Source organism: Eleginops maclovinus, chromosome 19 (genome assembly GCF_036324505.1).
Source record: "Eleginops maclovinus isolate JMC-PN-2008 ecotype Puerto Natales chromosome 19, JC_Emac_rtc_rv5, whole genome shotgun sequence".
NCBI classification, from domain to species: Eukaryota; Metazoa; Chordata; class Actinopteri; order Perciformes; family Eleginopidae; genus Eleginops; species Eleginops maclovinus.
Window position 1 is genome coordinate 10,891,048 of NC_086367.1, and position 22,644 is coordinate 10,913,691.

The 22,644-nt window shown below is 41.1% G+C and overlaps 3 protein-coding genes across 10 annotated transcripts; all 3 read right to left on the minus strand.

The window, feature by feature from the left end:
* Nucleotides 1-388: 388 nt before the first annotated feature.
* On the minus strand, nucleotides 389-3,790 carry siva1 (SIVA1, apoptosis-inducing factor). Its single transcript, XM_063909391.1, has 4 exons — nucleotides 3,582-3,790; nucleotides 2,993-3,181; nucleotides 1,240-1,393; nucleotides 389-616 (listed from the first exon to the last, which is right to left on the minus strand). Exons 1-4 carry the CDS (start codon nucleotides 3,700-3,702, stop codon nucleotides 568-570), a joined length of 513 nt encoding a protein of 170 aa, XP_063765461.1. The 5' UTR covers nucleotides 3,703-3,790; the 3' UTR covers nucleotides 389-567.
* Nucleotides 3,791-4,269: 479 nt separating this feature from the next.
* Nucleotides 4,270-8,509, minus strand: adss1 (adenylosuccinate synthase 1). The gene is made up of 13 exons (XM_063909390.1): nucleotides 8,250-8,509; nucleotides 7,195-7,297; nucleotides 7,051-7,113; nucleotides 6,903-6,953; nucleotides 6,739-6,805; nucleotides 6,517-6,624; nucleotides 6,354-6,435; nucleotides 6,138-6,264; nucleotides 5,868-6,022; nucleotides 5,209-5,333; nucleotides 4,934-5,031; nucleotides 4,680-4,829; nucleotides 4,270-4,432 (listed from the first exon to the last, which is right to left on the minus strand). The coding sequence occupies exons 1-13, from the start codon at nucleotides 8,436-8,438 to the stop codon at nucleotides 4,380-4,382; spliced, it is 1,371 nt and encodes a 456-aa protein (XP_063765460.1). The 5' UTR covers nucleotides 8,439-8,509; the 3' UTR covers nucleotides 4,270-4,379.
* Nucleotides 8,510-9,326: 817 nt separating this feature from the next.
* inf2 (inverted formin 2) lies at nucleotides 9,327-22,627 on the minus strand. Of its 8 annotated transcripts, XM_063909024.1 has the most exons (23): nucleotides 22,394-22,627; nucleotides 19,046-19,447; nucleotides 18,391-18,506; nucleotides 18,032-18,191; nucleotides 16,832-16,865; nucleotides 16,220-16,361; nucleotides 15,959-16,091; nucleotides 15,128-15,721; nucleotides 14,408-14,553; nucleotides 14,236-14,297; nucleotides 14,051-14,153; nucleotides 13,868-13,953; nucleotides 13,657-13,757; nucleotides 13,476-13,546; nucleotides 13,280-13,387; nucleotides 13,122-13,192; nucleotides 12,917-13,037; nucleotides 12,679-12,843; nucleotides 12,349-12,451; nucleotides 12,089-12,241; nucleotides 10,964-11,790; nucleotides 10,635-10,683; nucleotides 9,327-9,896 (listed from the first exon to the last, which is right to left on the minus strand). In XM_063909024.1, exons 2-22 carry the CDS (start codon nucleotides 19,440-19,442, stop codon nucleotides 10,636-10,638), a joined length of 3,741 nt encoding a protein of 1,246 aa, XP_063765094.1. In that variant the 5' UTR covers nucleotides 19,443-19,447; nucleotides 22,394-22,627; the 3' UTR covers nucleotides 9,327-9,896; nucleotide 10,635. The 8 variants fall into 8 exon arrangements, 7 of the variants coding, with proteins under 7 accessions (XP_063765094.1, XP_063765095.1, XP_063765093.1 ...); XR_010168064.1 differs by having other exon boundaries at nucleotides 10,635-11,790; XM_063909025.1 differs by lacking the exon at nucleotides 10,635-10,683 and having other exon boundaries at nucleotides 10,969-11,790.
* Nucleotides 22,628-22,644: the final 17 nt, after the last annotated feature.

Here is a 22,644-nt window from a genome sequence, read left to right on the forward strand (position 1 = left end):
TCAGTCCACATAGGAATTTCATTATCATTGCCAAGACAAAACTTTAATTCTTCAAATAAAAGGTTGAAAGTGCTTCTTAAAAACAGTGAAGATGTGTGCTCATCCAATAGGAAAGCAGGGTTTGGTTGTTCCCCTGAATATGGCTCAGTCTGAGGGGAAGTCATCCCTCAGCTAAGTCCTTGAAGTGTGCTGCCACCTGCTGATGCATCTACAACACATCAACGCAGGCGGCTAACCTTAAAGCTAATTGGCTGATTTTTGCTCAGACATCCATTTTTGATCCCTGCATTATTCAACAATTACCTTATAGTGCCCTTTTTATTTATCAAAATGCATAATGTGACTGTATTATAAAGCGGCACTAAAGAGATCACAACATTGAACTGTATACAAAAGTGTTTCAAGTTTATTTCAATTACTTCTGGAATATAATACATTTATACAAGTACAGATTTGGATCACATAAAAAAAATAAAAAAATAAATCACAGGTTTAAAATGCAGTCTTAGTAATATCATGTGAGGCAACTTAATATGTTCAACTCCCGACCCGGCTGTTGGTCGTCCATTACGTCGAACAACTGCAGCAAAGGAGTTCATCGTATTGCCCGCTGTAACTGAGGAACAAAAAGAACATATTTAGAATTATTGAGTAACAACGCATCAGAGACAGACTGTCCATTAGGAAGTCAGGTTTCAGTGTGTTTAAGGCATGTGAAGAAAAGGAGGACCAAGATGTAGAACCATGAAGTCTTGAAATAAAATAGGCTTTAACAGAACCCTATCTAAAGTTTTGGGGGTTATTCTAAGCATCTAATACTCACCTCCTCTCAGATTGAATAATGGCTCTAGAAGCGCCTAGTTTGCTTATTCAAATTGAAAGACGATTAAGCAACTATTTTCCGTTCTGCTTCATTTGCCTTTGGATCTCTTAACATCCAGCAAATTCACTTTAAGAACTCTGTTTGCAAATGAAATAAAAACCGATTACATTTCAACATGGTTCAGGGTTGTTGGCTTTTTCACATCTATTAATTACTTAAGTGTCTTATTTTCTTATAATTCTTAAAGGCCTTTTTGGTCCAGTGACAATGATGCACACAATTCACAGACTGCACTACATAGTATGAGCATGCCTTTCACAGAATGGATAAGAAACGGCTTGCAGCCAACACCTCTTAGAAACATATATTTTTCAGCAAAGTCTTTCCGGACTAACTTTTCTGAAGTTTGTTCTTACTCTATGATGGTGCAGACGGAGCAGCAGAGGCTGGAGCAGCTGGCGCATTGTCTGGTGCAGGAGGAACAGGCTAGACGGTCACACTGGGAGCAGGGTGTACGGGACCCCTGGCTCTTCTTGCAAACCCAGCAGCCGGTAGGAGTCACTGGTCCATCTAGACAAAAGAAGACAGTGGATAAGAATTTAAGATTTAGTAACAAAACTGAGGATCGAAGGCTGTGACAACCCTGACATCTGCTGGCGAAAGCTTGAACTGAACAAACCCCAGCTTTTGACCTGGAGTCGATTGATTTCTTGTACTGTGGCCCATTTTAAAATGCTCCTGCTCCAGCTTTGAGAAATAAAATACACTTAAAATGATATGCTTTGCTGACTCTAATATTTCTTACACAATTTTTTAAAAATTATCCAATAACTTAGGAAAATGTTGCCACACATCTCGCATTTATTTGGTTGGTCTTTAAAGGATGGAATAAAAACTGTGAACCAATCTTTAAAACTCAACTTCCATGTCTTTATGCCCAATGAAATCAGACTTGCCAGGATGACACCCTAGTGTAGTTTGGTTTCTTCTTAAGATCACAGTCTTTTAAGTATGTAGTGCCCTCTACAGTATATGTGCTTCTCCAGACAGTGTTTCTGCTCAGGTGTGGTGATATTTGTCCTCTATACACCTCTGGGACTTCAACTTTAGAAGCCGTTTGAGGGCAAGTACACTTCACATAGTTGATCATTTCAACAAGGGTATTGATACTTTGAGGACAGCAAAAATGCAGTTTTGGACTTTGTGATGTCTTGTCTGACACTGAACCCAAATCAATGAGAGCTTCCGAGAGTTCAAAGGATTCACTTTTTAAATAATTTTTGTAAGCATGGATGACTAAGCTACTTCCCTGCGTACATCAGGAGAGGTCGCTGTTCTCACACATTTGGCCTACTATTTTCCAGTGACTACTGTCTGCACTGTCATAGAAATGTGTTCTAGGGATTAGAGTAAGCTCCTGCACACAATACTTTGTAGAGGACAAGCAGTTATAGGAAACATTTTTTGTAAATTACTATACCATTCTTTTGCACTACCCTCATTCCAAGAATAACCAAAGTCTACACACACAATTTACGGTGTTGTAATTTAAGAATGTATGAAGTTGTTGCCACTTTTTGGCAGGCTACTGCCTGTTGACAAGGGGGCACAAATAACAATTGTTTTTATAAATACCACCAGATCCGGTCATTTCACACAGAAGGGATGTCATGTTGTTTTTCACCATTTCTTGGTGTGACTACATATTTTGCTCAAAAAGTACTTAGTACATTAGCAAAATTCAAAAAGTATAACACAATACATCTGAAGCTTGTGCCTGTCTTATATTGTACTTTGTAAATATATATTTAAACCGACATTACACGCAAGTATTCATGTGTTAAAGCCCACTTTCCAAATCAATTTGAGAACATTTTGGAGAAAAACAAACACAACTTATTAGCATAACAAGCTTGAAATATACCCTTCTTAATTCCCCTTGTTATAAGCAATCTGAGGCTTCTGTTGTAAGGAATGAGCTGCCCAAACTTTTTGTATCAAAATAAATGAAACCTTATGGAGGGCTGTGATTTAGCTGTTATACCTCATCTCTAGTGAGTTGCCCAGCCCTTGGTATGTTTTTCTGTATGTGGCCCTCAGTGAAAAAAGTTTGGACAGCCCTGACCTAATGTGTAGCCATCCCTTCACCTGCATGTGGGATCAGCTCACCTTGTGCAGAGTTTACTCTGGTGAGTCTTCCATCTTGTCCAATCAGTGTCTGTCCTCTCAGCAGTGTCTGGCTGCATGCAGGTGTCTCAGCATGTCCATTAGGCTGTGGTTTGGTGCTGCTATCCTCTCCAGTCCAGAGTTGGCCCATCACAGCCTTGGCACCGTTGAAGAGCAAGTTCTTTGTCTTTGCTATGAGGAAAGAAACATACCCTTAACTAGTTTAATAAAACTAAATAACTCATCTGACAGCCGCAAGGCAAACACAAGTTGATGTTTACGGCACAAGTGATTAAGTCGGACATTAATGTGATGAGTGCAGCGAAGAACTGCCAATAATGGCTCCGAAACAAACACAACATCTTGTTCTAAGTCCTTACATTTACCACGTATAATGTAAACAGACCGAGCTAAGGAAATCACATGCATTGTGTTTCGCTATAGTACGGTTCACAAATGCACAAAAGGTGAATAACGAGACTGTGCCACCATGGTGGGTGTTTTGATTTTAACACAGCACACTTAGACAAACACATATGCGCAACGAGTGAGTTAGCTAACAGCTAACACGGCAAAACACGGATGTACTTACAGTAGATTTCCTGTCTGTATTTGTTCCCAAACACGCTGTAATTATTCAGCTCCTGTTGTCCGACATGAATTTTGTATTGAGAGGAGAAGGTTTCCGGAAAAGGACAAGATCGTTTTGTCATTTTCTCAGCGAAAAAAGTCCCACCGTGGTAATAGTGACTGCAAAATGTTTGTTGCGGGAAAATTGCTACTGATACGTCAACAAGCCAATGACGCACATCCTTTATTGTCACGTGAAAGCTCAGAGCCAATCACGACACTGTGAAGCTGTCACGTGCTTGTTGGATCTAAATAAAAATTATCCACATTGTGCTGCCCTTATGGACTGCGGAAAATGTTGTATTTTCTAAACGTTTCCAAACTTAACTTCAAGAATAAAAAACTGGAGACGATTAAGACCCAGCACCCATTAACAATTTGACCAGATGATGATGAAAACATGTATTTCCATCAAGTGATGGCATCAATTAATGATATTTCTTATTCATATAGTTCATTTGTTATTTTATATGGTTTTTGGACTATTGCATCAATCGCTCATGCTTATTATAATCCACTCATTTTCATTTAAAAAAAACCCTTTTCAAATGGTAAAATTATCTGAACAACCATACATTGACACTTACCTTATGATTAATTGCAATTGTAATATTTAAAGGACAACAATATGTGACTGCAACGAACAAAACTGTTAAAACAATGTATTTTTTTATTTACTAATGAGAAGAAAATCACTTTAGATGATGAAAAGATGCCACATCGTCTTTGCTTCCATCAAGGGGTGATAAGTGTTTCCACTTTAGAACATCTGGATCATGCACTCCCTGGACTTTCCAACACCAACCCACTTGACTAAAGAGAGACAAAGAAATGGAAAGAAAGATTAGAAATTTGAGAAGCCATTACTACCCACATTGGGAATGAATAACAGAGCCCCCTAAGGGATATTATGCAGTTTCTGCATTAGTATTTATTTAATCTGGGGGGCCTTCGAGGGTTATATTTCCAATAGTTTGCTGCATTCTTTAATATATTTATTTGTGTGCTATGCAAAGAAAATAATATGAAATGCAAGTTTGTTAATTTGTGTCTAACATACTGGGAACTCCAATGTGGTTTTCAATGAAGCGGATGTAGTTTTGTGCCTTGGCCGGGAGGTCGTTCCACTTCCTGGCTGCAGACGTGTCCGTCTTCCACCCAGGGAAAGTCTCATACTCAACCTCCACTTTGTGCAAAACGTCCATGTTCGCTATGATTAAAAGAGACCAATTACTACATACATGATATATATCATTAAAAAAGCAGATTGGTCTGTGGCTCTAATTCTATATATGGTGTATTTTGTCGAATTACCTGGGAAATGGGGAATTCTTTTTCCATTGAGTTTGTAGGCGACTCCCACTTTAATTTCATCCAGCACATCCAGAATGTCAAGTTTTGTCAAAGCAATGCTGTTGGACAGGAGACACGCAACAGGAAAAATGTTTAAAATGTGCTGTTTTATTATTATTATGACATGATTTATGAAGGTGTATTCAAAATGTACTCATGCAGGGTGATTTTGCTTCAATATTCGAACACAACAGCCAAAAAACAGCTGATTTGGCTAAACTTTTCTAGCCACTCACGCGCTGAAGCCATTGATCATGTGAGCGTATCTGACGATCACAAGATCCAACCAGCCGCAACGCCGCTTCCTTCCTGTGGTTACACCCACCTCGTGCCCCCTTGTCTGCAGGAGTTCTCCTACTGCCTAGAGTTCGGTGAACAGGAAAAATACACAATACTTTAATAATAATGAACTTAAACTATGTCAGGCATGTAATCATTTTACGGAAACATATGCAATCTTTACACTAGTTTCAAACACGGCTAAGTACAATAAAACTTCACGCGACTAGGGAGAGTAAGTTTCATCTTCTTGACCTATGTCTGTACGGTCAGCTCCCGTGACAAGTAATATTACCCGAGCTAACACAGTAAATATATCTTTGGCCCTAAATTTATCCCTATGAACATGTGACCTGCATGAGAAGTAAAGAACGTTTGAGCCTGTCTCTCACAAAATTTGACAGCTGCACTCGGCCAGTGCGGGCCCCTCCACCAGCCCTGATATCTATGTGTCAGCCACAAACAAACTGTAAATGTCAAGCTCAATATCAGTGAGTTACATAACGTGCCATGTGTCTATTCATACAATATGAAGGCCAAGAAAGCACAGACATGCAACAACATCTAACCCAGCAGTTCTACCAACTTCCCTGTGCATGCAACATGGTGCTCTTACGTTGAGTTGTTCGGTGGGGAATGCTCCGATTCCCACTCTAGTGGTGTAGGCCTTTGATACACCGAACACATCACCAATATTCAGGGGAGGGATGCCGAGACCAGTGCACGCTCCACCCACAGTGCAGTTTGATGATGTCACAAAAGGGTATGTGCCTAAGAGAAAAATGTCACTATTTCACCAACTCCTGCTCAGATCCACTGGAAAAACCCATTTAAAACAGCTACAAATAACATAAACTAAAATCCATATTATCGCTTCTGACCCTACCAAAGTCAATGTCGAGGAGCGCAGCATTGGCCCCTTCAACCAAGATCTTCTTTGGAGATCCATGAAGAGCTTCATACATGTAATAGACCCCGTCTCTCACCATCGGCCGCAATCTCTCACCGTATTCCTGCAGGAAACAAGGAAAATACAGTGCATAAATGTTTTTGTTGATGGAAAGGACTTATCACTTTTGCAGCATTTAGCTTCAATGTCTACCTTGAGTTTTTTAAGTTGGTCCTCAACGTCAACTTTCAAGGATGGATACATGGATTGATACTGGTGGACGAGGTTCTTGAATCTGGAAGGAGAGGAAACCATGAACAATGTCACAATTATAGTATTGGTCATGGTGTTTTGGAAATTTTCCCTTATCCCATACCTCATGGAGAAGTCCTTAAAGTCTCCCAGGAGGTCACATACACGTAGCCCGGTGCGAGACGCTTTGCTGGAGTATGCAGGTCCAATGCCCTTCTTGGTTGTTCCAATGCTGTTATTATGAAACAGGAAGGTGTGTAAAAATGAATGGAATGAATATTGATTGTGATGTACTGTGGCAAATTATCTTGAGGCCAAAATGTCGGCAGGTCTCCACTATCCTTACTTCTTTCCTTCTTGTGCTTGTCTTTCAGTTTCCTGTAGGCCATCAACAACCTGGTGGAAATCAAACACTGGGGAGGGACAGCAGAGAAGTCAATAAAAAGTCTCAATGAACTATGATTGATGCTTATTTGAACAAAGTAAACCTTGAAGACATACTGTACGTACCAATGTGAGCTCTGTCTGAGACAATAAGTCTCTTCTCCCAGCCTTTCAGACCTGATCAGAGAATAGAAGTGAGGTCTATACGTGAGTATACTCTGGTCTGAATTTACACTAGTGAATTATGTGCGAATTGCATTTCCTTTTAAAATACCTTTCTTGTCATTTTTATCGCCTTCCTCAAACAAGCCGGGTAGATGAATGACCACTCCATTGCCTAAAAGAAGAAGAGAGGAATATGAAGACACTGATATTCTATACAATGCTGTGAATAGAGCTGAATATATAAAGCCATTACCAATGAGTGATATGCTTTTGGTGTTGATAATTCCACTGGGGAGAAGGTGGAAGTCGTACTCCTTGCCGTCCACCACCACCGTGTGTCCTGCATTGTTGCCACCCTATAAATAAATGCATGGGTACACACGGTATCATGGCATGATAGTTAATACTGTCAATGTTAAAGAGAGGATCTAATCAAATACAGTATGCCGTTAACACCCATGACCCCCACAGAAAATCCAGCCACATACACACGTCTCGTCTTATTTTCTTGAGACAGTGATAAGCCAACCTCTTGCCAGTTCGCTCTCCCAGCACCTATTTTAACAGACTTGGCTGTTGTTGGTGGATCCAACTGCTCTAAGTTCCCCCCTGGTTAAGTCCTGGCCTTCTCACATATCAAGCCACCCTAAGAATGTGACCTCTCTCTCGCCCAGTGGGTGGGGCTCTCAAGCCTCCAGAACACAGGGTGCTGGTCCGAACATTGGAAAAAGTACAACATACCAACTGTCGGCAGATTTCACCTTGTTTTCCAATGCATGAGTGACCTTTGATTTCTGTTTACAGGGTTGTGATTACTATAAGAGTGGATAGAAACTCACCTGCATGAAATTGTTTTTATGAGGAAACGATAGCATCTCAAATGTAATCTCTTGTGATCAAGTGAATGAGCCAGTCAGAGCAACTGTAAACAAGGTGGAGTGAATTCTGCCTAATATATTGTATTGCACATGCTAAACATGATAAATAAACAAATTTGGCATGTTTAAAATGTTTTTAAATTTAAATTTTATGGCCAAAGTTCCCTTCTTCCAGTTCTTAACTCACTCAGTGTTGTATTCAAATCCCAATATGGTTTATTGTGATAGTCAATAAGGTTTCCATGCTATGGCTTCATTATTCTCTAAAGTCTTTCCCAAATCACAGAGGAACAAGTGTTTTTCCGCACCTATTGCTCTTAAACAGGTTGGAAGTTAGAGACAGCATGTACTTTTTTACGAAAATGTCATACAGTGATAATACATTGACACGCCCCTGCTATGGCTTATCAGGAATCCAAGAGGCATTTACCTGACATCTGCAGACGAGGTCAGCTTCAGTCGCCAGCAAATCGACGACTTTTCCTTTGCCCTCGTCTCCCCACTGCGCACCGAGCACCACCGTTGCTTTGTTCCCCGTGTCGTTGCGCGAACGCTTGTGTCCGGTTGCGGCAGCTTGACTCATGTTTTTGTGGTCTTTGGCCGACCAGGTGAGCGACATGACGGCGGTAGCGAGGGCCTGCCCGTCTCAAGAAGACTAAGCTGTCTCCAAGAGTGGCATTCCCATATGTGTAACTTCATAGCCGGTGATGTCAGACGCAGTGCGTGGCAGCGTTCGAGCGACTTGTCTCCAGGGCTGCAACGACAAAATAGCCTCCACACAGCACTCACAGGGGATGAATGGAAGTGGATTCACCTATAAAAAACCTTTATAACAGTTGTTATATGCAGCCTGCCCCGTAGGACTTCATTATTTATTATATGTTCGCCTACTTTGTGAATGGGTTTGGAGAAGTTATTTTTCGGTTTGATACTTTGATGGATATCCATAACATACTGTAGCTTCAGCCTACATAGGCCTACTGTATGCAGTCACAGAATGGTTAGCTCACAATGGGATAACCATGAAAGCTAACCACAACATGTTTTTTCTTAGAAACCATTAGAGAGTATTTATATATACATCATTTTGTAGAAAATTGTTATCAAAATTAGTATTTAAAATGACCCAATGACTAACTCAATGCCAAATGATACAATGCATAGTGTTACCACACTGGACAAATAGGAAACACCTCTTTATTGTATTTTACGGCAGTTTAATCATATAAAATCGAAATAAAACTAAAACTCTGTAAAGAAGTGTGATCTTCTTGTCATGTGCAGAACAACAATTTTGAATTTATAAAATAGACTAAAATCCCCCCCAAAACAGTGTGTCCTGTATTTCCAATGTAGGCTACTAATACAATCCTGCAAAGATTTAGTCAGAACAGGGAAGCTATTGAACATGCAATGAAATTTCACATGCTGAATCTATAACAAAAATACTATAAAATAGTAAAAAACACTAACATTCAATAAAAGAGGTGCATTCAACACAAACAGCTGAACAGTAAACTCACTTTTATTAAAATATATTTAACAATAAAATTCACAATCCATTAAATATCATCCTTATATTTTCATGTTACAGATCATCTGGATAATATACATAGAAATTAAGACATTCAAGAAGTTTTGTTTTAATAAGTTAAATGAAATATCTTGCACCAACAACACTGCACCAACTCTTTCTTTCTACAGTATAGGTGCTGAAAGTTAATAGAGCGTAATGCAGAAACACATTCACTTGATATAACAACAATTTTACAAAACATATAAAGCCACGTTTTTGAATAGATCAGAATCAAAAACACTTCCAACACAAATTCTACAACTCATTTACATAAACAGACATGTGGACATCCATGTTGGGAATATCCCAGCCATAAGACATGTTTACTCTTGTTGGTCTTGGAAAACAAATCATTGCAATAGGAAGACTTCTGCATCCTCTTGAACGAGTTAATGCTCATGTAGTCTCACAAAATAATAACATTGTTGTCCTTCCAGTTCACAACTCCTGTGCGATATTAACATTTTCTTTTTCCTCTCGATTTTCTTTTTCTGGAGTCACCTATGGAAACAAAGACTAAAATGAATAAATGGAATCAAAATATACCAGATTAAAATGTTTTAATAAAATCTTTATATTTACAAGGGAATAAAGCTATTGCTTAAAATACACCTGGCAAAAAAATCTATTCACGTGAGCCTGACTAAATCTCTTTAAAATGTTAACATGTATTTTTTTTTTAAGTGGTAAAAACATTTTTAATTGATTTACATACAACCATCATAAAAGGCCAATTCACAAAGCACAGTTTACAGGAAGCACACTAGAACACGTTAGTAGGTTGAACAATCCCAGTTGCAGATTTGAGGAATGGACAAGAAAATATGGAAGGATTGACACAAAAGTGGCAGCTTTCATGAAATAACTCAGTCCACGATAACTTCACAATGACGTCACAAACGGCAAGGCAGTTTGAAATCAGACAACTGATGCTTGAGTTCTTAACCAATAATAAAGAGGATTACTTTCTGTACAAAATTGAACTTTTTTGGTTTAGTTTGTAAGTTATGATTGTTAGAATTATCGCAAAATAACCCACATGATGCTTGCTTGATAACTGAATTGTAGAAGTGTTAAAGAGAGAGCCAGTGTTAAAAGCCGAACAACAGAGAAAAATGAAATCCAGATTCCAGTTAGACCAACAAATGACGTGTTATTTGGGACAAAGTTTCGACGGTGAGTGTGTTCATTACGATGAGTTTCCTGCTTACAGTTTGCCATCCCATCGACTTGACCTACCTCACTGCAACACACATCCTTTTTTATGTTTAGTGTGTCCTTTCTCCCTGTTACCTTGTGTTTCAGAATGGAAAACAGAGCATTCAAAAAAACTGGCGATAGATTGAAATCCATTCAATATTAATCTGCAAATCATGTGCAGCATACTGCATCCATACTCTTTAATAAAATACCTGTTGTCATGCAAAAATATTAAAAAGAGTAAAATAACCCATACATAAAATATAAAATGTTAAATGCAATAAAAACACACCAAATATGGATTTCCCTTTAATACGAATCAAGAGACTAGCGTTCCCAACATGCTCTTTATTTAATGTAATGGAGAGGTTACCTGGATTACTCTTCTTTTTGTTTTGTTTAAAGAAGCTCCGCTTTCTCTTTGGTTCAGGCTTAGGGGATAGAGGCACTGCTTCAGACACTGATTGCGGATCTTGTGACGCCAGTCCATCTGGAACATCGCACCCCTCGATGTCCTCACTGAGTGTAGTCACGGACGTCTTCACAATAATGCACTTCCGCTCCTCTCGTCCCTTCTCTTGTTCTACAGTCTCTGCTAAATGGCTTATTTTATTAATAGTTTCTCCTTTTTCATCTCCCATTGTATTTCTTTCACTCGGCACATTGTCAGTATTCTGTAAAGGGCTTCCCTTTATATGAATATTTACGTTAACATCCACTGGCTCTTCGGGAATCATCTTCTCAGATACCAGGCTAGACGTGCCAACTAACACAGCCTCTAGCAGCTCAGAATCGGAAAGGGAAGACGGGCTGAGGGCGCTAGTCTCGGATGAATCCGGTGAAAAGCCATTTGTGGGGAGACATGGTTGACGTTCCGCTTCAACCCGAGGCTGAGGTTGTATCATATCTAGTGAAGACACGGCAGGTTTCTGTGGGTGTGGCCCCTCCTGCAGCGAAGCAGGTCTTGACGGGGGTGCCTGCTTCATCATAGCTGGTTCTATTGGGAGTGCCTTGGGAGGTGCAGCTGGTCCGTCTTGAACTGCACTCTGAGGTGCTGGCGGAGTCTCTTGTGAAGGGCTGATGAAGCCGTTCACTTCGCCTGTGCTGGCCCGGGGACCCTCTGACTGAGGTTTGGAGTGTGCGGAGGTGGCGGCTATTTCTGCGGCTTTTTCTTCGACAGGCTTCACACTTGATCCTGAGGGGGAGAAGTAAGCAGAATTGATGATGAAGCTTAAAACCAGTATTATCTTTTAAATGTGGTGATGTCTTAATATGTGTAAAAGCTGCATGAAAATAAAATGCTCTTCATGCAAACGTCCGCTAATAAAGCTCGACAAAGCAACTAAGCGATGGAGCTATAGCATATCAAAGTGGCAGTAAGCGCAAATAAAAAAGCAAAGAGGAAGCGGCAAGGCTGTGTTGTGGCTCGCAGCAAAGTGGCTCGGGAGCGGAGCTAGGAACTGTGGATGGAGGCCACAGTTTCTTGTCCTTACCAGACGGGCAGGTATCCCTACGAATTTCACTAGAAGGGAGGCTTTCCGAATCGCACCTTGGCCTGGTCTTCCTTAGGCTGAAACCTTTTCTGATATCCGCCAGGAGGTGATCGATGATGCAGTCGTCTTCCTGCGGCACAAAGCCTTTCTTGACTGGTAACAGAGAGGTTAGAAGACGGTTATAACACATGCTATTCAATTTACATCTTAAGTTTGTATTTTAAAGTACACGGTGAAGCAAAGCAGGACTCTTAACTTACTGATTTTTCCATTCTCTCCCTTTTGTCTCTTGGACTCTTCCTCTGCCAGCTGCTTCTTCCTCTTCTCCGCCTTGGCTGCCAGCTCTCTTCTGGATTTGTTTTCCTGTTATCATGAAAGTGAAGAGGTTTCACATAGCGATTTGTATTTGTATAATTAGGACAGAGAAATATGAACATTTTAATTTTTTTCCCCCAGTGTGATGATACTATCATTCCAAAGAAAAGATTCCCAACATGTCCAAGAGGAAGGCTTGAGTTTAAAGTACTGTAAAGGTTTATTCACAGAGTGAGTCATATCATGAATAACATCTACAAAGTATCTTCCCTGACCTTTAGTGCTTTGATGAAAAGTCCTCGGAAAGTCTTGATGGTTCCGAAGAGTTCCTCTAGCGACAGCTGGTTGGCATCTTCACATAAGTAAACAGCCAGCTCACTCTTTATCTTCTCAGTCACGGTTAAACTTTCGTTCAAATCCTGACATGCCTCCAGACTCTCCTGCAGCAGAGGTTAGATTTACAGCTTCCAAAAGTTAGCACATTTATAGGCAAAGAAAAAACAATGATCTTACCTGAAGAACGTTTCCGTATTGCTCCTTCACCTCTTCCACAGAGTTGGAAACCTTCTTGGCCGTCTCGTTCAGTCGTTTCAGTAAGGCACTAGCTTCTGACTGAACTGAGTCCAGATTAACTCTGTGGATAAAGTATGAAATCCACTTAGAACCAAAAACCAAAAACAAGGGAACAAAAATCAGCAAAAGTGAAAGGTTTCCATACCCTGCTGCTTTTTCACAGAGCTCTATATCATCTGGCAGCGCCAACAGCTCTGGGTGGTTCACCTCTGCTTCCTTTTGCCAAAAAAAAAAAACCCAAACAAACATGAAGAGCAAAACAACTGAGATAAAGAAAAGTAAGCTGTGAGACACTTTGCGTACCTCCAGGATGTGATGAAGCAGCGTAATGCGGCTCTTGTTGGCCTTGGTCTCTGTGAGTTTGAGCAGAGAGCTGATTTTGAACCCAGCAGCGTTTCCTGTGTGACTTCCCTGGAAGTAGATGGATGAATGAAAAAATGAAAGCTCTGTCTAAAAATAAACTTAATTTAAATATGTATATAGAAAAATATTTTCTTACATAATTGAGAAAATTCCCAACGTCAAGGATTAGCTTGCAGAAACTGGGCATGAGCGTGCTATTTCTGAGAGCTAAGATATTGGGTACATGGTGTTAATTTGAAAATATGGAAGACACATCTTGGGATAGAATGCCAACTACATGCATGTTACAAGTTGAGAAGGGCCTTGGATTTACTTACACTGGCAGGCCTCCGCCACCAGCTTGGCTCTAGGTTTGAGCATATCCAACACTGATGAAGTCTCCTCACACAATAACATGCACTCAATCCTCAACTGATAACTGGCGAAAAAAGCCAGAAAGCAAAGCAAACATGAGCCAAGTTATGAAATATCCAGCATGCTCATTATCAACAGTGAAATCAGAACTGGTGTGATTATTTATTTTTTTACCATGGAACAGTGAGAAGGGAGGTGTAGAAGCGGTCGACATTTGCCAACTTGTCTTTGTCACCTTGAAAGGACTTCAAATTTTCAATCTACGTGAAAAAACAAGAAAGTGATTAAGACACGTTTACAAAAACATGTGCGAACAAGTTTCTAGGTAAAGATGGAGAATAGTTAAAGGGTACACACCTCATGCCTCTCTGGTAGGAGCTTCAGAAGCTGTTTCAGCACTTCTACGTCAAACTTAGTACGGTCCCCATTCTGAATCATGGCTACAAAGTCCTCATTTTTGCTGGACAAAGAAAATATGTATTTTATGTGAAATATTATGCATTTAAAAAATAAGCATCCAAAACGATGTGTAAGGAACTTACCATTTGAACTGCTTTAGGAATATGTTCAAATTCAAGTTTTTCTTTGGATCAATGAATGTTATCTGATGGGAAAGAAAAGAGAAGTTAGAAAGGAATATTGATTATTCAGCTTTGATTTGGCGTTTGTTGTTTTGAGCTCTGAGGAGCAGCGTGGAGTGTTGACCAAGCACACCTCTTTAGGCTCCTTCTTGACAGGAGCAGCTGCCCCCTTGTCTTTGTGCTCGGTCACCGGGAAACTGAACAGCTGCTCGATACTGCTGTAGTCCGGCTCCCGAGAAGGCGGCTCATTCTGAACCGAGGCCCACATGGAGGGGCCATCTGTGTGTGTGTGCAGGAAGAGAGGAAGCTGTAATGAGCTCATGTGGTTCCATTTTGTATCAACATCCTAGCATGGCTGAGTCTCAACTACAAAGTAACGGGCCCTCTCTCCAAACACACACATTTCTTTCCATCTAACATTTTTAAACTCATTCAGTACTGATGTCTTTAAACGTCTGGTATTTTCAGCCTGAAAACTCAAAATAAAGAAATGATCTGTCATTTCTGCAGGGAAAATTACTTTGCCAAAATAAATCAGTAATCACAATAGATGCCCATTATTTTCATTCAATCTACGAATCGGTGCAGCTAATATGTTAATATTAATGCTCTATCCCCATCAACTATTCTGTAGTATTATGCCCCATAATGCTGTTCAGTTTTAAACGCATAAAATGTCCTGAAGGAGTGATATTATATCAGATCTTGACTTAATGAGGCAAAACTTTTAGATAAAAGATACTTAGGATATCAAAGTGGCTCGACAATCTCTAAATCAGATTGAACGGGGGTTTGCTGCCCTCCTGACTTCAAAGACAAATGATAGAAACATCTCAATGTTTTCTCCACTCACCAGCAACATCACGTAGTTTCTGCCAGTTGAGCTTTTTCATCCTCAGGGTGGGGCATCGGTTTGCCTTGCTGGGAGCAGCGCACCCTAGGGCCTGACTGCTCTGAGCCACGATCATGCCTGGGGGAGGCGGAGGAGCTGGCATGCCAGGTAAGGGAGGTGGTGGTGGTGGTCCGCCACCCATGCCTGGTAAGGGTGGTGGCGGAGGAGGCATACCTGGACAACCAGGCAGTGGTGGTGGTGGTGGAATTCCAGGCAAGGGAGGTGGTGGTGGGGGTCCACCAAACCCTCCAGGTAGCGGTGGAGGAGGAGGAGGTGGGGGCGGAGGTGGGCACTGGTTAGACAGTTGGATCATACTTGGGGGTAGAGGAGGAGGAGGTGGTGGTGGTGGTGGTGGCGGTGGAGCAGAGGCACACAGTGGTTTCTGAGAGGATTTTATGCTTTGGTGGGACTTCTGTTCATCCCCAGGATCCAGGTCGGTCTGCACCGCCTTATCGGCTCTCCCCAGCCGCCCGTCCAACTCGTGCTGACCCCTGCAGCTCTTGCCCTTGGAGAACATCAGCCGCTGCATGATCTTCTCAGAGGACTCCATCTGAGCTGGAGCACAAATCCAAAACACACACACAGAGGAATCCAATTTCACTACTTCTCTAAATAAAACAAACACTTTTAGTCATCCTGTCAACATCTGCATTTATTTCATTGCTATGATCCATTTCCTGGGTAATCGCTCCCGTTCACACATGGAGCGCTGAGGAGGCCATTAGCTAGCCATTAGCCTCTCCAGAGATCCGACCTGAAAGTGAATTAATTGCTGCTTCTGTGCTGACTCACAGTCCTGGGCCAGCAGTATGGCTCTGTTAGTGATGGACTCAAGAGCATGCCAGATATCAGAGCGGCCCGGCCCCAGCACCAGCAGCGTCTGCAGGATGGACAGCAGCTGCAGGGAGGCTGGCGTGCTGCTAACCTGCATAAATAAGCACATGCATACAAACAAATTAAGACAGCATGTCCCGTTTATTCAGAGAGACGCAACATGTTTTTTCTGTACTGTAACAAAAGTAAAAAGTAGCCAGAAAGACAGTCTGCTCTCACCTTGTTAAAGAGAGTAGTGAACACCTCCAGGTGATCGCTCATGTCAATCCCCCCGTAGACCCGCAGCAACTCCTCCTCATCTTCAGCCATTGCCTCTTCAAAGGCTTCACATTGAATAATTAAGTCGTCTTCCTCCTCCTCTCTGCGCACACACACACACACACACACACACACACACACACACACACACACACACACACACACACACACACACACACACACACACACACACACACACACACACACACACACACACACACACACACACACACACACACACACACACACACACACACACACACACACACACACACACACACACACACACACACACACACACACACACACACACACACACACACACACACACACACACACACACACACACACACACACACACACAATTTCCAGCTTTTTGAAATCAATGACAAGGACTGCAAATTGCTGTCACTAATGGACACAAATGGCAACATCTTTTTTAAAACACCATTTAACACCCAATGGTTATGGACTTTAAAAAGGCTGTAAAGATCAGAATTAATTTGTTGCATGAGTCAGCATTAAAGAGTAAAACTGACTAAACTAATGGGAACAAAAAGATGGAAGGCTCACCTTAACTTTGGCAGAATATCAAGTAGCTGAAGTCCTGCAAGACAACCAAACACGCAGACCTCAGTATCACAACACTCAGTCATTAGGCTTTTTTTTTAAGGAAAGTGTTTCTCCACAGTGTCTCACACAACTCTCCACATATCCTGGTTTTTGGGGAATTGGCAGGAAGTCACAGGTGAGCAATCACACAAGGGGAGTGGCCAAACAAATGGCTGATTGGTCAAAGGTGCTATTGCATTGTATTGCCTTTAGGAGGGTTTATATAACTGCAAATAAGAAATATTGGTCAAACTACAGTATCTTGACTGAGGTGATATTTGGCAGTTACCTTATTGCTCAACACCGATAGAAAAGGCCTTTTTGAGCAGTACATGCTTGGAATACACTCCAAAGGCATTAAGAAAGAATAATCAACTACAGAAAATGCATTAATTGGTAGTGAATTTCCTTCAAAAGACATAATCAAGTACCACATTATCTCTGTGCGATTTAATCAATGTAATAATAATACCATTTTCTTAAAATATATCTTTTGACAGCCAGTATTATTGGTGTAAAATACATGATTTTCAACACTATGGTTTGCATATGAGAATGAGGCCATTAGGCCTATTCTTAGGCCGTCCCAGTGACAGAGATATTTGTAATAGAGATCCTGCTGATGGCCCGCTTTCCCATCTGCATTCACTTTCTGCAACGAGGGGAGACGCTGTTGCAGTTCACCACAGTGTGAATTACACAAGGTGCGACCTAAAGGTAATGTTAGGGGGACAGGTGAAGAGGGTGATATTTTAAACATTAGGTTCACCATGAAACTTCACGCGGTGATTACTCACACTGCAAATCGCCTTTTATAAAACAAGTACTCTGAAATGTTATGTTTAAATATGCAAATGAGTCATTTTACTTATTAAATATGTGCTTGATAGCATACCCTACCAGAAATGTAAACATTGGATAATGCCACTTTCAAGATTCTTGAATATTTGTGGAGATTTTAGTCAGAGCCAAATGTTTTTTTAACAGAGGGAATTTGCAAAATCACACTGGCCCAGTGAGATTTCTATATGTTACTGTATATGAAGTGGAGATTTATGGCTGAGAGTGAGAAAAAAACTCATAGAGAGATAGCGGCCTTAAAGACATTATACAATTATAAGGATCTGTCTAGGAGTATATCAGCTTAAATAGAGAACATACCGATGAACTGCTTTCTCATTTTATCCCTCTGCCTGAGATCATCTGTGCCGAAGATGAGGGCGTTGATGACACTGAGGAGTGTGACCATGTAAGGTACGTTATCTGTGGCCTGCAGCTCGTTCATGATCACACTGAAGCGATACTGCTGCGTCTTCACACCCTGAAGGAAAGATCAGTCATCAATTTCAGTGAGGAACAATGTGATTCCTCAGGATTATAACGCCTGTGCCTCCAGCCCACCACTAGAGGGCACTGTTAAGCTAGTTATCATTCAGAGAGCTGATGTGGTGTCATGTGAGGTAACTTAAAATAATTTAAGAAAGTTGGTAGTATAATTTTTTTCATGTTCATCTACTTGCCTTGTAGTGATCCAGAGCATCCAGAGCAAGGCGATGGCCGTCTGCAGAGAACACGCTGAGGGCAGCAAGAAGATCAAACACCTGCTTCTTCACCATGGTGTTGGAAGTGTCCAAAGCTGGGAAGCAGCATGATCACACAAATCATTACAGTTCAAGTTCTTAAATTTTCCATCAGTTTGTCTATAAACAAAAGCCCCTCTTTCCTCTCTTCCCCCCTCGAGTGTAGACCTGAGCAGGATGCTTTGTTTCACGGATAAACTCTACTTGAACTTTGCCCTCTGAGGATGTTGCGTTGTACTGTAGATAAACACGTGTTTTTCCATGTAAGTGTCTGAAGGGGGGGAAATCCAATATTCATGACTCACTGTGATATTACATTTTTAGGGATTTCTTAAAGTAACACTTAATGATTCACTGTGCATAAAGAGGAAATGACTGAAAAATTGGAAAAAGCTCAGTGAGTCATGACCCATTTAACGAATATTTCTAATGTTACATAATATTTTAAATCTAATGCAGCGTCCCACACATGGCTTTCGTTTGAAAATATTTTGACTAAATTGTAAGTATACTTCAAAAATATTTTTGAAGCATCTGGGCCACTGGGGGTATGGTAGGTGATCATTTCTTTTACAAAATGAGGCGTGTGGTTTACCTTGTGAGAGCTTCCGGATGTATCCCTCATTGTCTATGATGAAGTGGATCCCTGCAGAGGAGTTCATGACAGCCCGGACGCAGTTGACACAGGTGAGCTGCAGAAGGGCATCGGCAATGCGAGAACAGCCCCGCCCCGAGAGCCGATCCAGGGCCTCCAGGAGGAGATCCAACCCGCTGAGCTCCAGGAACTGGACCATCCATGTCTGGTCGCTGCCCTCCAGGCGTCGCCTCAGCCCTGAGTAGTTGACCACGGTGGGAACTTGCAGCAAGCGGATGCACAGCTCTGGGTCAGCGCTCTCCAGGTTGGCCTCCTGCTGGGTATCTGAGTCCTGCGAGGAGCCGAGGCGACCCCTGACAGCCGCCCACTTCATTTTCCCATCTGACTTCCCCGACATGATGGCTGTGGAGGACAGAAGGGAATGTTCACAGTTTTTTCCAATGTGTGCAGATGACAAGAGACAATTTTTTATTATTTTTTTAAAGGTTCTGGACCGCAGATGGCATGTATTTTCACCCATATCCACGGATTTTGTCCAGTTTTACAGTGTCATCGTTGCTATCGAGAATAGAGGAAGCAGGCCAAAATGAGGCCTTATCAGAAAAGGAAAGCAGAATAGGAAACGATAGCTCTGCATTTTTATTGATGAGTAAAAGACACGTCAGCACTCCAGTCACCACTGGTTCTGCCAAACATTCCTATTTAATCCTGTTAGAAAGAGCCTGGCTCAACATTGTCTGGTCAGTGCTTATTGCAATTTACTGTGTAAATAAAAGTATTTTCAAGCTCACTAGTAGGGTATAAACATGGAAAAACATGCACAAGGTAAAGAACTGTGCAGGAGAAACCTTTCAACACATCACACTAACATGTATGACATTGACATGAATGTGCACATTGATCATACAAGTGCCCTATTCTGGCATAACCTCAGAGCACATCCTCCTCTTTTGCCAAGCTTCTAAATACTTTCTACAGCCAACGCATTATTCTAGTACAAACACATTCCCACACTCTTATGAAATCAACAGAATGAGGGTTCCGGCCAAATAAGGAGGAAAAGTTTCTCAAAAAGTCTAAAAATACTTTATCTCTCTGCTAGAGTTGTGATATTAGGTGGTCAAGAATAAAAGAACAAACATGAGTGGTTCTTCTGTCCCCTGTTGTTGATTTCACACTTGGCAAACATAAGATATACAGAAGAGGCATTGAGTGATGAGTGTGAACAAACACCATGCTCTGTTCACTGAGCGAGTCTGGAAGGAATTATTAGCATTTACAAGTCCTCTATTTTAACATCTAGACAATGTAAGGCCCTACTCAGGAAGCTTTTTTGCACAGTAGAAACAGTAGAAATTGGATTTGCATTTCTAAGAGGTAATTTAGCAAAGTAATGACTCGTGAAAAATTAGACAAATTGGGTTCACTCTGCAGAGTCAAGGTACAATGAGGCTTTTTTTCTCTGCACACATATTTTGGCAAGGCATTTGCCAGCTCTCTGACTGCCGCATTTTCAGTCCTGCTGCCAGTGTGAGTGTTACCGTGGCAGCAAGCAGGCGGACAATGGTGTTTTACAACAGGCCTTCACAATAGCCTTCAAAGAGCCAGTGTTTATTGGCCACAAAATGGATGGACATCTCCCTGCCCCCTTTCAAGCTAATAAGGGGTTATGCCCAAGTTAAAAACTTTCTGATTTGTTAATTTGTTATTTGGCAGTCATCCTCAGTGTTATAAGCAAGCAAAAGTGACAAGTTGATACTTGCAATCTGCAGAAATCTTGGGAAAAGTCAAGAACACTTACTGAGACTGAGAGTTTTCGTGAAATCGACTCGCACCTTGCAGATTCAGAAGTGCGACTAAGCACTTCTATTGAAACGGTGTGTGTATGAAATGTACTCCCCAGTATGGCACAGGAACTTTTCATGAGGAAGGAAAGGACTTTCCTAGGACAGGAAACTTGGCTTGAGATAAACATGCAGGGTGTGACAGCTCATGTTCCCCATTTCATTCCTTTGGATGATGATTTGTTTCTAACTAGAGGGAAATTTTTATAGATCTGGGCTACATGTCAAGCTACGCCAAAGCTCAACTGTAATGAAAAAAAAACCACATTCTTTTGAGCACTCCCAACATATCAACAACTTTCATTTGCCGACCTTGTCTGCCAGCTCTCCCACATGAAGCACTAATAGCAGGCTGATTCACCGCATTCAGGAGAAACCTACTCATCTGTCTTTCGGTTAAATCGCCCACACACAGCAGCACACTGCCACTGTACAGCATCCACACTTCTGAAAAACACATCCACTGATTTATTTCCTCTCAGACATGTGCAACATTTGCATACATGGTTAATTTTTCCTACGAATGCTCTGAGCAACTCAGCAAAAATAAATGTGTGAATATACTAATAGATATAGAGTGGATTTCTAAAATATCATGGACCAGTTAGTTAACAATTATCTAATTCTGTTCCCTTCCACTGAAATACACATAAATTGGAGATAATTGATGGGTATACATATTGAAAAATTCAGATTGTACCTTTGAGCCCTGAAATAATAATGTTAGATTTCATGCAACAATATGTGTTAAAACATGTCCAAAATGTGGCTAAGAAATTGCATAATTATACATAATTATTCCCCCCATCATTCATTCCATAAAGTATTTAACAGTATTGACAGAAGGATTATAACAACATTGAACATCTGGTAGTCATTCAACAAATATCCTGGTCCTCCTCTTCTTCTCTTTGCTATTTAAGGGAGTGACTGAAATGCCTGCAAAGTCTACACGCACATTCTGGAGTTAAATGTATCCTTTAGTTTTAGTTTCCATTATTCCCAGACTTTCTGTAGAATCCTTCAGCAATAGTAAGATTGATTTAACACCTGGAAGTTAAAAGAACGTTGACATTGACAGCTAATATGGCCAAAACCACAGCTTTAAAACTGGAATTCTTAGTTCATGTGGATTTTGGCAACACATTCAGGTTTGTCCCTCACCGCCGTCTTCCTCTTTATTCTGTCCGAGGCAAGGAGGTTCAGAGGGAACAGTCGATCACCACCTCCAGGATGGATCGACAAGATTGAGACACACCAGAAAACAATTGCCAGTTTGTCGATCATTCGCTTATTATGATAAACAAGCGGACCTAAAATAGCGACATTACCGATGCAACATCATTACTTTGCACTGCGAATTTCCCCCATGGGGAATAACGGGACCAGTCATCTTACAGTGGCGAGTAAAATCCCCCAGAAAAACCGAATGATAGCGGTTATTACTTTAACTTATTATTCCGTAATTGCATCGTTATAGATTACCTATAAACTGACACCTTACCTGGTTTGATTCCTTAAATATGAAGACACTTGAAGAATTGCGTCCTCTGGTGTACCTCAGATGGGGAAGCGCTTTGCAGTCATCAAGACAACCTTTTATTTTCTGCCAAAAAATGAAAAATGGACCCATGAAAAATGAGGCACTGTGTGGCAGATCCTACCCCGTGTTGTTTTGCAGATGGCACCGTTTTTTCAAATCCTTACAGCCCTTGCGCTTCATTCACTTGTGAGAAACTGACGATAGTGTCACAA

What these genes read in the sequence shown, in the direction of transcription:
- adss1 (XM_063909390.1), bottom strand. Translation starts at nt 8,438, where the DNA reads ATGTCGCTCACCTGGTCGGCCAAAGACCACAAAAACATGAGTCAAGCT. An exon ending in TCCCCACCGAACAACTCAAC is followed by an intron (nt 5,334 to 5,867) that starts GTAAGAGCACCA and finishes ACCGAACTCTAG; the next exon opens with GCAGTAGGAGAACTCCTGCA. An exon ending in ATGATCAATGGCTTCAGCGC is followed by an intron (nt 5,032 to 5,208) that starts GTGAGTGGCTAG and finishes CCTGTCCAACAG; the next exon opens with CATTGCTTTGACAAAACTTG.
- siva1 (XM_063909391.1), bottom strand. Translation starts at nt 3,702, where the DNA reads ATGACAAAACGATCTTGTCCTTTTCCGGAAACCTTCTCCTCTCAATAC. An exon ending in CAGAGTAAACTCTGCACAAG is followed by an intron (nt 1,394 to 2,992) that starts GTGAGCTGATCC and finishes TCTTTTGTCTAG; the next exon opens with ATGGACCAGTGACTCCTACC. An exon ending in TCCGTCTGCACCATCATAGA is followed by an intron (nt 617 to 1,239) that starts GTAAGAACAAAC and finishes TTTGTTCCTCAG; the next exon opens with TTACAGCGGGCAATACGATG.
- inf2 (XM_063909021.1), bottom strand. Translation starts at nt 19,442, where the DNA reads ATGTCGGGGAAGTCAGATGGGAAAATGAAGTGGGCGGCTGTCAGGGGT. An exon ending in TCAAGAAGGAGCCTAAAGAG is followed by an intron (nt 14,298 to 14,407) that starts GTGTGCTTGGTC and finishes CTTTCCCATCAG; the next exon opens with ATAACATTCATTGATCCAAA. An exon ending in TTCCTAAAGCAGTTCAAATG is followed by an intron (nt 14,154 to 14,235) that starts GTAAGTTCCTTA and finishes TTCTTTGTCCAG; the next exon opens with CAAAAATGAGGACTTTGTAG.